Below are 17,626 nucleotides of genomic sequence, written 5' to 3' on the forward strand. Positions count from 1 at the left end.
TTAACACCTGTGCATGGTGGTGGGTTGTGGTGGTGTTTCTGCAGCTTCGCGAGGGCCAAGCCCAACCAGCACTCCGTCCCCACGACTCGGGTAGACTGAAGTGGGGCAGAAACCGGCCCCTGCGGGAGGGCGCTGTGCCGGTGCGGGGGGCGCCCTCTTCCGCCGCCGGGGCCGGGGCCGCCGCCGCAGCGCCGCCCGGCCGGGAGCGCGCCCCACGCCTGCCCGCGGCCCTGCGGGGGGAGGGCGCCCCGTCCTCCCAGGCGGCCGGGGGCGGGGGCTGCCCCGGGGCGGCGGCGGGGGAGGGAGCGGCCGGGCACTGGCTCCTTGCCGCGCGTATCCACCCCGAGAGGTGGCCCCGACGCGGCCTGGAGCCGCAGTCCTCTTCCCTTACCTCCCTCCCCCTTCCCCACCTCTCCTCCAAAACCGCAGGAGCCGCCGCGGCCGCGCCGCACTCGGTCCGCTGCCAGCCGCGGAGCGGGGCGGGCGGCCCTCGCCGCAAGCACGGCGCGGGGCGGGCGCAGCGCCGCCGCCTGCCCGTCGCCCCTTTGCCGGGGCCGGGGGCCAGCGCTGACCATGCTGCTGGGGGCGCCGCGGGCGGGCGGCTGGGATCGCGGCCGGGTGGGCGAGAGGCTGCAGGCAGCCCTGGCCGGTCTCCAGGAGCTCCAGGTGCTGCGGGAGAAGCAGCGGGCGCTGGTGCGGGCCGCCCTGGCCATGCCGCAGCGGCCGCCGGCGGGCGGTGGCGAGCAGCCGCTCCCCGCCCACAGCAAGGAGCACCGGCTAGAGGCCACCCTCGCCGCCCTCAAGGAGCAGCTGGTAAGGGCCGGGCCGCTCGGCCGCGGTGCTGCGGCGGCCGAGGGGCAGCGCCGCCTCACACCGCGGCGGCGGGGCTGCTCGGGGCGGCGGCGGCGCCGGTGGAGCCGGCGGTCGCGGGGCCGGGGCGGAGGCAGGGCCGCGCCGCGCTGCTGAGGGGCGAACGGGCGGCGGCGCCGGCGAGGGCAGGGTTTGGTCGGAGGGTGCCGGCTCGGCGCGCCCCGGGCCGCGCGGCTGAGGGGAGGGGGCTGCCGCCGTTACGGCCGTTATAACGGTCACTGATGCCGCACGTGCGGGTTGGCTCTTGTGTGTCCGCGCCAGTCGGGAGCGCATGAAGTTGGCGCAGGGCTTTTTGCCAAGGAGCGCTGAGGAGCAGTTGTTCATTCATCGGGGCCAAGAAGTAGGGGATGATTAGCTTGAGTAATATAAGTATCAGGCTTGCAAGCGCGCAGCTTTTAATTACAGTAGCCGCTTGGATAGGCGATCAAAAGGCGCGTAGGGCAAGAGACCAGCGCGGAGGAGAAGCGCTCCGGGGGCTGGTGTGGGCGGCAGGAAATCCACCGGGAAGGGTTTTGTGAGCCGTAAATACTTTGTTCTTGCAACGGACTGTGTGATCAAAGGAGAAAAATAATTGAATGCCAGGCCTTGTATATGAAGTCTTACACTTGACACTGGCCCATTTTTGTGGAAGAGAAAAAAAAATCTACATCGGGACTGAAACTAGTTTCGTAAGAGAGACCGCAACCGAAGGGTAGAGGGCTTTAATCTCTAGTATGGGCAATTACACACTTCAGTAAACTCAAAGTTAATTCGGAGCCCTTTGCCTCCCGGTATTGATGTGAGGCTTGGTGATCAGTTGTCCGTCAGGTGTGAAAGCAGAAAGGATATGTGCTTGCTGCCGGCAGTTTTATCAGACAGCATCTCGGAGAGAAAATTGGCTTTAACCTTCAGGGAAACCTGACCACCGCATGTGAAAACACAGCAGCAGGCGTATCTTGATTAAAGTAAAAAATGCAGGACAAGTGGATTGTCAACCGCTTGCCACCAGTGATTGCCTGTCATTAAAAATTTTAACTAATAGCTCTCTCTATATATATATGTATATATTTTTTTACAAAAAGAAAAAAGAACTGAAAGCATTTATCCCCCATCTGGGGCCACTGGGTTAATAGAAATCCCCAATGACCTCTGACCGTAGTGACTATTCATTTTTTTTATGTTGGCTATTGTGTTTTAATTACTCGTTTGTTTATATATTTTTTTTTCAAGTAAGATCTGAAAATAGAAGATGAGCTTGTCAGGACTTTACTGGTGCCTTATGGGCTTTCAAGGACATGGGAGAAACTACCCGTTAAAGTTGGAGAAAACAGCCTTTAAAATTTTGCCTTTAGAACTGCAGGAGTCATGAGAATTAGGGTACCTTAGCGCATGCTGAAGAAGGATGAATTTCACCAGTAGGTGCCACTGCAATTATGGGAAACATGTGGCTCACTATTTTCTGGGGTTGCCTGGGAAGGAAGTGTTCAAAAAGCTTGAAAAGCACTCAGAGCTCTGTAAATCTATGGATATGTTCTTCAGTGAAACTGCAATCATGTAAATGCTTAAAGTAGTGACAAAAAGCTCCTCCAATTGACCTGTGGCTGCGGAAAGCTTTCCAGACTGGCATATCTGGCAGCTTTCTAATGCTTTTTTTCACCTCTGATTTGCAGGCACATGCTTGAGTAGGTAGGGATGTCGATTTTGCTTAATAGCATACTTCTCAGTGACTCATGGACAGCATGTCACACTCAAACCTTTGAAAATTCTGTTCATGGTCACAGGAAACTTATTTAAAACTAAGAGCAATGGAAAATGCAAAGTACAGCATTGCTCATGGAGTGTTATGTCTCTCTTGTTTTTCCTCTTGGCCCAGGGAAAATAGAGTATGTGATAATTGCTCTGGGATAGCTTTCTGATTGAGAAACTCATTAACAATGTAAATGTGGCTTTGTCTTGCTGTGTAGCTTTTACCAAGTTTCAAGCAGGGCTTATTGCCCTGGGCTGTAGTGAGGTCCTAGTTTAGTTCAGAAGAAGTTTGGTCCCTGCAACATAAAATGGGAAAGCTGTGTTGGCCTGAGCTGGCTCAAGACTTCTCAGCAGTGGAAGCAAAATTGACAAGGAGTCAGGCTGAGGTTCTCCTACAATGGGAGGGAGAGAAACAGAAGAACAGAGGCAGTATCATGGGAAGTCAAGTGCCACCAGCAGAAAGGAGAGCCATCAGATGCTGTAAGGACCACTAGCAAATGCCACTCTAACATCCTAATCTCTTCCCTGTGACAGCTACCAGTTGGCCTTCCCAGAAATCTGGCATCAGTAGCAAGGCCGCAGGCTTTCTGCCGCCCCCAGCAGTCCACTGTCCTCAGCTGCCTCCTCCTTTGTCTCTGCCAGTGGCTCACTTTCCTGTCCAGGAGCTCTTCTAACAGCTGCAAGTTACTGCAGCCCATGCAGGACCACTCTGCATGGGAGAAGCAGAGTTAAGTGACACCATCTACCAAAGATGCTAGAGTAGTCTCTTGGCCAAACCATGTTATGGTGGCTTAGAAGAGAAAGAAGAGATGCAAGTTCAAGCTAATAAAAAGAGAGAAATCTATGACACTCACTGTCTAACTAGGTAGATATTTAAGGCAGCAACATCCAGTATTTCCTAGTTGTTTACTCAGAGAACATTATTTATTAAAAAAAAATTGACTTGAGTGCAATGGTTTTTGTTTTACAAGCTTTCAGGTGGCTTATCACATTATAAAAATGTAGAAAAGGGACACAGCTTATACTGAAGGGGGGGGGGGTCAGTATCCAGCATTTTGCATAGATCTTCTTCACCTTAGACTAGTTTCAAACAGAAGAGAACATCTTTTAAATATAGGGTGTCTTTCAAAAAAAAAATTAAAGTTAAGTTAGTTGTCTAAATTCAAGCCTCTCTCAATGTAGAGAAATAAATGCTTCTGGAAGTGATTCATTCAGCTCACCCTGGGATGAGGGTCTGATAGATGAGATTAATTTCCACCTGAAATTGGCTGTTTTGCACTTCCAGTTACAAGAAGACCCAAGGGTGGCTAAATTTTATATGTGCAAAACAAGCTAAGACTAATGCTGTTGTTTATGCATTCCAGAATACCATTAGATTAATAAAATTGTCAGGTCCTAATCTACACTCATAGAAATAAATGTCAAGGCTCCCTTTAATTTAAGAGACTAGTAGTTGAGTAAAATAGTCAAACATGACCAGTGGGTTTTGGTGCCTTGATTTGAGGTGCCAATTTGTGATAACCCATAGGAACCCACTTTTTAGAGAGTGTTCTTCCTTCTGAAAAATAGATGTCAGGAAGGTATCTCAAACTGGGCTTCTAAAGACTGGATGCCATCAGTAGTACAAGTAGATTTTTGAATATCTGGCCCTGCATTTTTCCAGGCAAGAAAGCATTCTTCCTTCCCTGCATCGTGCAGCCTGCAGAAGTCTTCACAGCTGTATTGCCCAAAGCAAACAGATGGTTTCACCTGCAAGGTTTTGTCTCATGTAAAATTCATGTTGTGTAATGAGAAAGAGTGTATTTAGGGCTTGTTGTTCTAGGTACTGCTTAGTGTGGTTATTAGAACAATAACAATAAACCTCAAGCAGTCACACCGGAAAAGTCATCAGTGTGGTTTGGGAAACTCATTGTCTTGGATTGCAGGAGTTAACTGAAAGATCAAAGCCATGAGGTCTGCCAGAAACATGAAAACCCAAAGCTGTGGGACACCATAAAAGGGTTAAAAATGATGATCTAAATCATGTGTGTTGGTTAAAATGCTGTGAAAGTGCAGACAGAACCTGGAGGTATAATAAATAATCTTTGAATACCTGAGAGCCTTGTGGCCTCTCTGCCATTAATCAGAAACCACAGACTGAGGGATTGGCTGGCAAAATGTTAATCATTAAGCAATTAATACCAGCCATGAAAACAACTTTGTGATTTCCTGAGTAGGTGGGATTGAAGGAGGCATGGCATGTTTTTGTTTCTTCACTATAAAGGAAATAAAGAAATACTGAGGAGGTTATATATTCATCATACAGATTGGATAGAAAATCTCCTTTATCCAAGTCTTCCTTAGCTTTGTGTTTATGTGAAACAGGAAGAGTAAAAATCACTACCTATTTTCTTAGGAAGCAGTAATAAGCGTACTGAGTGTAAAGCTTTCTACCTTTGTGTGAGACTAACAAAAAGGACCTCTATTTCTTGTGTCTTATATTTTGCTCTAGTTCTCTATAATTACAAAGCAGGCTAGAAATACATTTTTATTCTTCTGGGCAGCATCTCCAACCAAAACAGTTGTCTTGTGAGCCATGTTCATTTCTGATTATTTCTTAATTACATCAGGATCTTGGCTTTTCTTTGTTTTTATTATTGGATAATGGATAAACCTGAAAATGCAGGTCTTAAAAGCTGAATAATTGCAACACAGGGACAGCAGAATTGAAAATGTATACAGACTGATTTTGATCTTTTTCTTTATGTGATTTAATTTTGCAGATAACTTAATTAGTTTAAGGGACCTCTCTCTTATTTTTTTTTATTCAGGTTTGGAAATGCTGCTAGAACTACCACTTATATTTTTAAATCTAAAATATATGCATAAAGAAAATCTTAGTCATGTTTTTCTTGCCATAACTGAATGGAAACCTGGCCACTCAGGGGCTATGAGCACAACTTTACAATTAACTTGCAGAGACTACCCTTCTGGAAAGTCTCGTAGAATGTGTAGTTAAGTGTGATATGGTGTGGAATTGCCTAAATACCTTTGTCAGCTTGGGCCCAGATAATTTGCCAACCCATGTGAGAAGTTTGTGACTGAAACCAGTCATCGTTGTTTGGGTGGTACCCTAAAGAGTGGCCATCTGCCTCTCTAAGCTGATTGCACAAATATGGGGGGAGCAACTGCACTAGCTGTTTTCTCAGGTCAGACTGGTCAATTATTGTAATAGACTCAGGCTCTTTTTGGTGACTTCTGAAGGATTATTCATGAGTTTGACACACCATTTATTTTAAATACACTCATTTTCACAGGAAGATTCAAATACCATCTTATGCTTGCATACAATGTGTGGAAATACCTAGTGATGAGACACGTGAGGGAAACTTTCAGCAAAATAAAGAGATGTCACAGTTCATGCCATGTACCCATTCAGCTATAAAGAGATGTATGTCATCAAAGCTTAAGAGGTTTGCAGAATTAAGTGTGCTGCCTGTACTTTCTATGGCAATAAGACAGCTTTATATGCAGTAGTTTCCTTTCATCGAAAAGTGTCTTAGACTGCAAGTGTCTTAGAGTGCATTCAGACCATCCATAATGTTTATCTCATTCTCCATTCAGCTGAAGTGTTGGCAAAATGGAGTACATTAATGTGTTAATTGGGGAAAGATTGCCATTATCTTTAGAGTGATACAGTTCCTGCCATGCGTGTAACAAAAAGGGAAGGTAAAAATAATTTATCCAGTATGAAAAGTATTGAGAAAAATCTTCAGCTAGACAGAAGACAATATTTTCTGAGAAAGATGTTTTGTACTTGCACATTCTTTCAGTCTCATTAAAGAGAGGCAGTTGCGGCAGTGCCTAGCTAAGCAAAACATTTTATGAGCGCATAATCTGTCCAGTACAGATGGCCTGAATTCATGAGTTGCCGCTGAGATTCTAACTGTGATTATTCTTCATTTCCACCTTCTTTCCTCAATTTATGAATTAGTCTCGTTTGAGGAGACAGGATGTCGGCTTGAAAAGCCACCTGGATCAACTAGACCAGCAAATAAGTGAGCTGAAACTGGATGTCAGTAAGACCTCCAGTGAATACCTGGACAGTGACAGCCGGCCCAGCTCAGGTAATGCACATTTGGTCATTTATTGCCAGGAGTATGCTGCTAACAGAACTGAAAGATGTGGACTGCTAAACAAAACTCCCTGTGCTTCTCACTGTATTATTTGATCAGAAACAGTGCCCATGGGCTGAGGTGGAGAGTAGTGATCTGGCACAGAGTGCACACATTGGGATGATGGGAGTCTTCCAACAAAGCTGATGTAATTGGAAAATGCCGGTTCATTCACGCAGAAAATTTTCTCTGAAAGTACATAAAATTTTGATGAAAATGGGCATTTTAGCCACAAACAGGAGGAGGAGACAGATTGATTAATCCGTTGCAGACCTTATTCAATGCAGGATGACTATTGACAAAGTGACCAGAATACTTCCTATAAGTGAGGGAGACCAACATTGAAGTCAGTGCTCTGCTTGGATGAGAGAAAGCTCTCTAAAGCCTTTAAGATCAATATCACTGCTGTACTGTAGCCTAATGAATGTTTCATTATTTATATAAAAATGAAACAGCTCTATTAAAACACTCTGAGAAAAGCTACTCCAGCCATTTACTGGCTAACGCTCTCATAGACTGAGGGAGACTGAGTTTCGAGTTTCTGGTCTGTTTCACGCAGAGAGCTGAAAAGTTCCCTTATATAGCTAGGATATCTGTTACTAACAGTTTCTGTTACCTAGTGTGAGACAATAGGAATTCTTTTCAAGAAGAATTTAGAAGTGACTTAAGTCTTCAGTGAGACAAGGAAAGAAATTTTCGTTGGAATCTTGAAAACTTATGTGATATGGGGAAAATCGTTTCATGCCCATCTGTATATATAAACAACTAATACTTTTCAGAAGTATTATGAAAAAAAGTGAGCAGAGATAAAACATCTTCCCATTAACTGCTTCTAATAGTTTTCAACCATTTGTCCTAAGTACAATTTATATTAACAGCGTATGTATCTTTGTGGGCTGATAGTTATAGTGGCTATAAGTAGTGCAGGGTTCTGTGAGTGTTTCAGTTCAAGAATAACATGATTAGGCATATACACATAGTTCAAAGGAATCAGCTTACTTTTCTCTGTTTGCTTTATATAGAGAGAACTAATAAAAATTCCTATCTTTAACTTACAAAAAGCCTTTTTTAATACAACTTTCATGATTAATTGGCAATAGCTACAAGACCTGGAGAGAGAAGACAGCCTCCATTCTCTGCCCTTACATGTTCCAGCTGTCTTAGGCTTAGCAGCTCTGATCACAGACTAGTTTTGCTCTACTTTCCAATCTTGGGCAAGTTACAATGGTGTAAGATGGCCCTATTTTATACCTGTTGCGTAACAGTCCCCGAAGAGGTTCTCCAGTGAAGAACTAGGCATGATGGTACTGCACTTCACCCCATCCCACCTCAGAATTAAGCATGTATGTGTGCTGTGCTGCCCCATGACCCAAGTAAATATGCGGAAGCCCAATAAAATGCGTTGAGTTGGAGTATATCTCTCCAAAAGTTACCCCAGGAGATGATCATAAATCTAGACCCATGGCGAATAGCAAAGGGAGATTTATTTTTTCTGCATTTTTCTTCTACAGAGCATGTTTGGTCACTGTAAATCATAGTGATCTTCATATTTATTTTAACTCTGCAGGCTTCTACGACCTGAGTGATGGTGGTTCTTGCTCACTCTCCAATTCCTGCACCTCTGTGTACAGTGAGTCCGTCTCCTCCTCCCACACCAGTCTCTTGCCCGGCTCTCAACACCCTAAAGCAAGGCTCAGTGTGTTTGATTACCGACCCAAGTCTGCAGATGAAACTACTGTGCACACCACCAGCTTCCAACAGCAGGGAACCTATGTCAGTGATGGATGTCGGATTACAGCTAACACGGACACTTCTGGGACTCCAGCCAGGTCCCGACCGAGGCCAGTTTCCACAGGTAATCAACTGCAGAACTGATACTCATCCAAGAGAGGGGGAAAATCACAGTCATTACTCTTAGAAGCTAATATACCAATAGTGTAATTGGTATGCAGCACTAATTCTAAATACACAAAAAATTAAATTAAACCACATGGCCAGACCATATACTGTCCAACTTTCACTTGTCTCATACTCAGGTGCTTTTAAACAACAATGAGTGAAGAGGACAAATAAAGATAGAAATCAAAAGTATTTAAGTCCATGAGGTGAAATTGTCATGAGTGTCTAGATACCATTTTAATTTACCTGTTCGTGAAGTAGAAAAATTTCAATATTTGCATGAAATGACAGGGATGTATGCAAGTACAAGGTAAATTCAGTATTAGAGCTGTTATATTCTACTGAGAAGAGCTGCTTCCAGATTTGTCTGTTTTCTCAATCACTTGTCAAATGAGTATGATAATACCTATTATGTAACCATCTTTATTCAAATTACTGTGGACTCCAATATTATCCTTTTTCGTACTTTTATTATCTAAAGTTAGGGATAACAGACACCAAAGGTTAATGGACTACCTAGGAACCAGCTTTGAGCCCAGTGTTAGATCAAACATGAATTTACTTCATCCCTTTGGACAAAACCATTAATATTAGGAGTTTCCTCTTTACCCAGCTGTAGAGTGATATTGTATTTTTTTTTAATTTGGGTTCCTGCATGACCTCAGACTGGCAGCCATGTGGTAGTGCAGTTCTTATGGTGAGCCAGCCAGCTGTGAGACAGCAGAAACAGTGAAGTCACAGAGAACATCATTTCAAATGTAGTATCACTCTGAGTCTTCTCCACTGCTTCTGGACCTGAGCTTGTTCATCTCTGGCTTGCTTAGAGCAGAAGCGGAGGCCATAGATGATGTACCTGGCTGTGCAGACACACCTGACATGCTGGTGGTAAATTACAGCCTAACAGCAAAATCTTCTCAAGGCTTCTTGGAGGTTGGGGATGGAGCTGAGCTCAGTGGTCCCTGGCTTCTGTGTTCAGGTTACAGACTTGATGTTGTATCAGAAACTTTCCTGCCTTGCAACATTTTGCTAAGACCCCAGGGGCTTTATGATTTTGGATATGGAGATAGACTAGCGGAAGAATATGCTCATTGATGTGAAGTAGTGGTGTGGAAGTGAAGGTACAGACCTTCTTCAGCCTCTCTTACTTTCTCCCTTCTTCCTGGCTACAAACTCTTAGCTTCTTCAGTGTGAGAACCATAAATAGAGGGGTGGTTGTCTCCATGTAGACCTGAAGAAAAAATTCCTGCAAAGCTGACCATGTTGCAGGGAGGTGAGGCAAGACATTATGTCAGAAAAGCATCAGCTGGAGAGGGGAAGAAACTTCTCTTTTCCTCTCCTTAGCTTGCCCCCCACCTGTGTAACTGGGACAGGTGCAAATGGGCTGCTTTTTCTTTCAGTGGCAACGGGAAGGCTTGCTCAGACCCAGCAGACACATTCTTGCGAGCCCTTCCAGGTTCCTTTGCACTGGTTGAGAGTCACTGCTCCTTTGATTGAATTGTTGGGTTCCTGTTCATTTTGTACCGGAATAAGATAATTTTTGTTAAAAGTTTGCAATCCTGATTTATATCCTTTCTTACCTTACTGTAGATAAATTAATGAGTCTGGATTCCTCATGCAAAGGCATGTCATCTTGAGCTAGAACATGGGTTAGAATTTTGTCTTTCCTTTTAATGTAGTGCTGAGAACAAATCAGTTTGTGGTAGAAGAAGCCTCCTTTTTCACAGAACTTTTGTGCTGCACAGTATGTAAAAACAAGGTAAAAAGAGAGCACTGCCAACAGTTTCCTTAAGAATCTTCATTATGAAAACACATTTGTTTGAGACATTATCTTCGTGATCTCTGCTGTAATGGGTCTGTAAGTGCCTCAGGTAGGACACTGCAGACAACTCCAAATTTTGAAGTCTCTCAAAAACTTTCTCTAATAGGACAGAAATAGTCACTGTAAGTGAATTACCTAGTTGGGCCTCATGCTTGGGTTTGCCCTGGCAGCGGGAAGCAGTGAAGAAATTAGCTAGCTGAGGATTTGTTGGCATTACAGTCTTCCCTATCATGCTGAGAAATCCAAGCTAATTACAGGTAATGTTTCTGGTACTCTTGGTACAGAAGTAATCAAACTGCAGTGCAGTAGTGCTCTGCCAGATGACTTGCTTGGATAGAGCATTGTCCTAACAGCTGTCCTGCTCTTAGAGCACAATCTGGCTCTTAGTCACAGCAAAGGAGATGCTCCTGAGACGAAGCAGGGCAGCAGTCAAGTGTAACTTACACCAACTTCAAGGGTACTCCAAGATTTAAGATATCTGAATTGGAGGTCAGAAATGCCATCTTCAGGGACTGAACCTACATCTGCCTGAGTATTTACCCTTAGAATTTTTTCCTCTGTCAAGATAGAACGGATTTTTCATCCACTCTTCTACACATTTAAGGTTGACATTTTAGAAACCCACACATGGAATTTTACCATTCTTGCTTTTCTGCCATTCAGTAAAACCTCTGAATATTTCCTGCTGGAATCAAAGGCTCTAAAAACTTAGTGTAAAACAAGTGAATTGCTTGAGAAAGCCATGAGACTGGTAATGCTATTGGAGGAGGAGCCGGAATTCAGAGTTAACCATTAAAAACAATGCCACAAACTGCTTGCATGCTGGAAATTTCAGGAATAGATTGGTTATAGTGAAAAGAAATAAGACATTTAGCCAGAGGATGTCTTTATCCTGTCTTAGGGGAAAGCGTTAATAAATTATACTTGTTGCATTAGGTAATTTTACATGACATTCAACTTTAAGCTTTCTGGTACTTGATTTGCTTTTCATCTCTACTCAGAAATAAAAAATAATTCCTTATTTGTGTTTGTTTTGTTGAGTTCCTGTTAGTCTGTGAAGTTCTGGAACATTTTTCTGTATGTACAGATTTATTTTCTTCAAAGTAGCACAGTTTAAATTTCCTGCAACGCATGAGTTTAACCATTGGCATTAAAAGGCATTCTAATCTCCATTATGTTCAGGTGATTACAAGCTCTGAAGTAATTCAGTGTTTTTGGAGGACTGAAACTTTCCTCCTTCATGCTACCAATTTTACTAAAAGCTGGCACATCCTACTGAAATAGTGCTTTTAACATAAGCCAGCTTGAGTGTAATTGTCTGTGATTTAAGTTATTTATTTTCATCCAATGTGTAGGTGACTTGGAAAGACTCATTCCAGCAGACGCTAGATTTCAGAAAGAGACAGATCCCAAATCCATGTTGCCTCTGTGCCATACAGGAGAACTGCACTTGCTCAGCGTGGACCCCAAATTCCAGAACGATTTGGTCTCCAAGAATGGCATTGATGTATATCCTTATCCAAGCCCCCTTCATGCAGTGGCTTTACAAAGCCCCCTTTTCTCCCTGGTGGGGACATCTCTAGAAGCAGACCTCCAGGCTCTCCCCAGCAAACCCCTGCCTAGTATGATGGGTCCCAGCTTGATTAGGACTAGGCCAACCACTGAGGCCAAGCCAGGGGGTTACATCAATAAATTACTCCAGCTGATGAGATGCAAAGGAAACAATCGGGCTGATGCCAGCGAGCAGGTTTTGACAAAGAGCCAGCCATCCACAATGCACCAGAGACTCATTATAACCCCCAGTGCTGGTGGAGTGAAAATCAACAGCAGCGGTAGCCAGCTGGAAAAACAAGTGAGCTCTCTGGAAAGCAACAAAGCTGAAGGGAAGTTCCAGAGAGAGGTGCCGGAGGGGGAATGTGCCAAGCAGCAGGACACCACGTGCTCTCTGAATGGAGAACAGCCATCCACCCCGCCTGACACAGAGCCATCAGCTGTGAATACTTGTTACCCTGCCAAGTTGGCAGCAAGGGGCTCTCCTCTGGCAGAAGCAATGGAGAGTAGCGAGGAGCACAGTTCGTCCTGCTCACAGCTATGCCAGGATGACTCCAGCCTGGGCACCTGGAACCCTAAACCTGTCCCATCCAGAAAGCTGCCCCTCAAAAGATGTGGAAATCCCAAACTGACTAATGCTGGAGGTCATGAGCAAGCAGCACAGAGTGAGTTTGTTCATGCTCAGTTTGTCCCTGCAGAATCCCACCAGGTCCGAGTCAAGTTTGCTAGCTCCAAAACAAAGGCAGTAAAGATAAAGAGGAGGAACAGTGAAAAGGTGCTCCGGCCTGGGAAGCAGGCCTTTTGCATGGAGAAGGCAAGAGGGTTCCATGGAGCTGCCAGGCTGCCTGCCGAGTGGAATCAGCCCCAAAGACCACATGGTGTAAAGAGCCTTGTGCGGAGACCTTCGTATTCAGGTGATGTGACTGGCAGGTCATGCTCAGAGTCTAGCCTGTTGCCTGCGCAGCTCAGATTGTTCCCTGTGCCATCCAGGCCAGAGCTCTACAGGGCTTCTGCTAATGCACTATATTCCCTCGAAGCGGCGTACGTAGACACAGCCACCAAGAAGAAGCAGCGCAAGTGGCAATCCACAGTGGAGATCTCTGCCAAGGCCCACTTGGCCAACCTCTCTAGTGGCTTTGGTCTTGGGGCACCAAGGCAGCCGGCAAGGAGAGCTGGTGTCCTGCGTACTGTGAGTATGAGGGCTCGCTCAAAGAGTCATCGTCATGGAGCTAATGCCAAAAGTGAGTCAGACCACTCAGAGTACTCTGCAGAGTGCGCTTCCCTCTTTCACTCCACCATTGCAGAGACTAGCGAAGGGGAGGTCAGTGATTTCACGACTAATCGTTTTGGGGACAGTGAATCCAGCGAAAGTGATTTGGATGGCAGCAGTAGCAGCAGCAGCCTTGCCCTTGACTATGATGAGGGTGATGGAAGTGAGCTGATTTGGCCCGAAGCTTCTGTCAGACAATCAGGGTCCGTCCAGGCCTCTTCCAAGCCCCTGCCCCCAGTTCCCAAAATCTGTCGCATCAAAGCTTCAAAGGCACTGAAGAAGAAGATTAGGAGATTCCAACCTGCCTCTCTAAAGGTTATGACCATGGTTTAAGGGAGAGCAATCATTGTTTATCCGAGTGAGACATCTTGCTGGCTGTCCTTTGCCAAACAGAAGAACTGATGTGCAGAGAAAAGGACTTCCTTAAATGAACTGTGGACAATCCCTGAATCAACACAAGGGATCTTTTAATTTGTTAATGCCTGGAGGTAAATATCACTGTATCTAATTTCCTCTTTTGCCATTTATTCTGTAAATATGGATCTATGTATATTGCCTGATGTCTTTTCTTACTATGCAGAAGGGTCATCATGGTAAAAATTAAATGTTAATATGAGATGACATACCCAAGCAGCCTGTGGTGTAAGATTTTGCAGGTAGGCTCTTGATGGCTTTTTGTCCATGTGCACCCAAAAAATCAGTCTTGGACACAAAGGCCTCCCAAGAAGAGCTTCTTCCCAAATGGAGATGTGGGAGCTTCTCTCCCTCTTGTGAGGAATTCTCTGCAGTCTGAAGCAGCATTAACCACCCACCTGTCACTGTGCTCATATGGAAAAGCTCTCAGTGCTTTCCATAGTTTTACTGCCTTTCATATGAACTGTTCCCATAAGGTCACAACATCAGGAAGACAAGTCTGTTCCTCAGTAGGAACATTTTATGCTTAAGCAAGAAGGCAAATGTATTTGTGAATGAGAACAGGACTTCAATCCATTTCCTGTTTTCAAAATTGAGAGTATAGGGGGTTTTCTAACCCCATCTTTATGATGTTCCATGTTATTGTTCATTTATTGAATGGGTAAAAGAATGTTAAGAGGGCTCAGTACCAGAGCATGTGAATAGCTGGGACTGACAATATAGTTTTGCCCTAAAATTGCAGACTTAATAAATATTATTTAATGTGCTTCTGAAAACTATTCTTGTCTGACTTTCCTGTCTAAAGAAAATGATTCTGAACTCTGGACAAAGGATAAAAAATGTAAATACTCTAACATTGCACAAGGAATGCAGAGGAGCATTCTCTAGTGGAACAGACCATGCTTCCTAATCACTTTGCAGAGGCATTCCTTTTTATTATTCAGAGGGTCGCTATAGCTTGTCATGACCAGAGTCCTTATAGCCTCTACTTCAAGAAGCCTGCTTCTGCACCTGCTGCTATATGAGTGCGTTTAAAACCAAAACTTGTATTGAGGACAGGGTAGTGCTTGACTGACTTAAATTGATGCAGTTTCCTTACAGGGCACTCAATTTAAAACACACACACACACACACACGTAGTGTTTTGAATGCCCTTGAGAGTACCTATGTGAAGATTTGAATTGGTTGCTAAACCAATGAAATGATTTTTGTGTTCAGACAAGCAGTCCTAATTCTCTTCTCTGAGCACAGCAATGTGGAGGCTGAGCTGAAATTCACCCTGTATTTACCAAAGATCAGGTATTATCCTCCTACCCTGTTTCAATACCCAATCTGAATACATTCCTGGCCTAGGAGATGTAGGCATTACCTTGTTCAGGGAATATACTGGCACTGAAACAAAAGGCATATGCTTAGCAGAAACTGTGGGTAAAAGTGCTTGTTTACTGCAAGGATTCATTAGCAAATGGAATTATTGAAAGACTAAACTTTTAAACCAATGCCTTCTATTTTTTGGAAGTTATGTTTTTAAACCACTCTGTTTTCAAATCATTTTTGGAAAATGAGGTACAGAAAAGTAAAAGTTACAAGGTAAATTAATTCAAATATTTGCAGCTAAAACTTAAGGCAATCCTTATTTACTGATGTTCATCCTACAAATAAAAATAGTCATAATTCACACTGCAACAAGGAAGGTATTAAAGTTTAGGCAGTGATACATGTTTAAGCAATTTTTTGTGGTCCCAAGAATGCTTGGACATATAACCACTCTAGTAAGATGGATGGGAGAATGTCACAGGCCTGGTAGTGGTTTCTTGTTCAGCATGTCTAGCAGCAGAACAAACAAAATAGTGATTTATGCCATGTTGACTTTCCACACCACAAAAGGATTCTTTTTCCCATTTACACAAAAGCTTTGTTTTTGGGGAGCATGTCAGAAGTTACATATGAATCTTTAATCTTTGGATTTTCTGTCTTGAAGTGGGGTTTTTTGGTTAGATGGGAGTTTTTGGGGGGATTAGGTTTTTTCACAAGGGTGGAAATTGTTCTTAACTAGAAAACTGTTCTGGGTAGGAGCATTCTGAAATCCGTTAAACACCACTACCCAGTAGCTCCCTGTCTTTTTAGCAGAGTACCTCAAACAATAAGTTTGTGCTCCCACAACACAGCGAATCCTCTTTGGGGGTTGTTAATACTCTAGCAGAAATGCTGCCAGACACATGATGAAAGTGCTGATCCAGAATGAACTCACTCTGCCAATTCAAGTTTAAAAAAAAAAGAAGAAGAAGAAGACTTAATTTTGTACTGACAGGTTTTTTGCCAGATGAGGTATCACTGCCTCTACCACTCATAGACCAGAAGTCTGTCTCTACCAGGTCAGATAACATCTCTCCTCCCAGAGCCAGCATAAAGCTAACATAAAAGCATAAAGCTGGCACAAACTTCATCGTCATATGCGCTAGCTAATTTGACAAGTATGATTATGCACCAATGCTTCACCCAGAGGAAAGCTGTAGTACTGGAGGATCCCCACCAATGCAGATGATCTGCTGTTAAGTTTCAAGGTATCACCATGCGCAGTGATGCTGTTGAGCTGTGACTTTTGGGGAAGGACAGGATTGGTGGCATTTCAGGTGCCCACAGTGTGGGCAGTAGTCTGCTGCCCCCCTGCCTGCCCTTAGCAGCTCCCTGCACACCTGAGGGGACTAAGAGCAGTCTCTGTGGTGCTTTGTCCCACTGTGGACATGGCAGCACAAAGTCACTTGGCAGGCATTGGGACCTCTTTCATCACCCAGTTTACTGTTGGGCCTTCTCCCTAGCCCTCTGGAGAAATGCTGCTTTCCTCTGGCACAGATCCTGTGCAAGGACTATGTCAAAGCACCCTTTCCTAGTCCTCTCTCTTGGAGCAGAAACTGTATTTGGAACATCGCTCCTGCTCTGGAGGGTAGAAGCAAGCCAGTGCAAAGCAGGCCATGAGACTGGGGTTCATACCCCAGCAGCATTGGCACCAAAAATATGGCTATGGTTTAGTACACTGATAATTATCAGTATCTTCTAGTACCATGTGCACTGAGAATTTTGGTAACACCTCAGTACAAGTGTGATGCCTATCAGTGCTCTGTCCATCTGCAACTATGGGCTAGCTCTGATGACAGTACCCAGCAATCCCTGCTTCTGGAGCAAACAAATCTGAAACACAATTAAGATTAACAAATATCTGTAAATACTTTGATGTGCTATTCTTTTATACACATGTATTAAATGTCATAAAACAACCTTCAGCTCCATATGATGTCAGTGAGAATGGGATGGAATGCCCATTTTTACTCACAATAAAAATATTCCTGTTTTATTTTCCCCTACAGAACCAGCCCACAAAATCCTTTTACCTGTGCTGTGTGTAGTACTACAAATGCCTAAAAGAATGCAAAAAATGTCAATCAGTGATTCAATTAAAGGTCTAACACCAAACCTGATGTATTTTAGGAGTGAGAAGTTTAGCACCTTTACTGTGACTTGATTAGCAAGTGTATTGTTCTGACAGCTGTGTCAAAAACAACTTTATGCAGTGTCTTCATTGCAGAAGCTAACATCTGTCATAATTGCTCTAAGCTGTAGTGAATCAAAACCATTCATTACTGAAATGTATGTACCAGATCAGCAGCTTCCTTCTGTGAAAGACAGACATTTACACTTTGATGTAGGAGCAAATTGCTCTTAAACCTCAAAGGAAAGGAAAAAGAGAGAGAGAGAGAGAGAGGGATTAAGGAAGCTTTAACAGGAATTTACAGAATAGATCAGTCTTACAATTTTAAAGACTTCATTAATCCTTTTATTGCTCTAATAATGTTGGAATTAGATAATTGCCAACCATCTTGGCCTTGATATGAATGATTTTTTCCTTTAGATTAAGTGTGTGTTAAG

The 17,626-nt window shown here is 44.0% G+C and overlaps 1 protein-coding gene across 1 annotated transcript; it reads left to right on the forward strand.

Moving 5' to 3' along the window:
- Nucleotides 1–497: 497 nt before the first annotated feature.
- Nucleotides 498–14,478, forward strand: DACT2 (dishevelled binding antagonist of beta catenin 2). The gene is made up of 4 exons (XM_026117293.2): nt 498–813; nt 6,569–6,701; nt 8,317–8,604; nt 11,823–14,478. The coding sequence occupies exons 1-4, from the start codon at nt 574–576 to the stop codon at nt 13,619–13,621; spliced, it is 2,460 nt and encodes an 819-aa protein (XP_025973078.2). The 5' UTR covers nt 498–573; the 3' UTR covers nt 13,622–14,478.
- The last annotated feature ends 3,148 nt before the right edge of the window (nt 14,479–17,626 follow it).

Source organism: Dromaius novaehollandiae, chromosome 3 (genome assembly GCF_036370855.1).
Source record: "Dromaius novaehollandiae isolate bDroNov1 chromosome 3, bDroNov1.hap1, whole genome shotgun sequence".
Lineage (NCBI taxonomy): Eukaryota > Metazoa > Chordata > Aves > Casuariiformes > Dromaiidae > Dromaius > Dromaius novaehollandiae.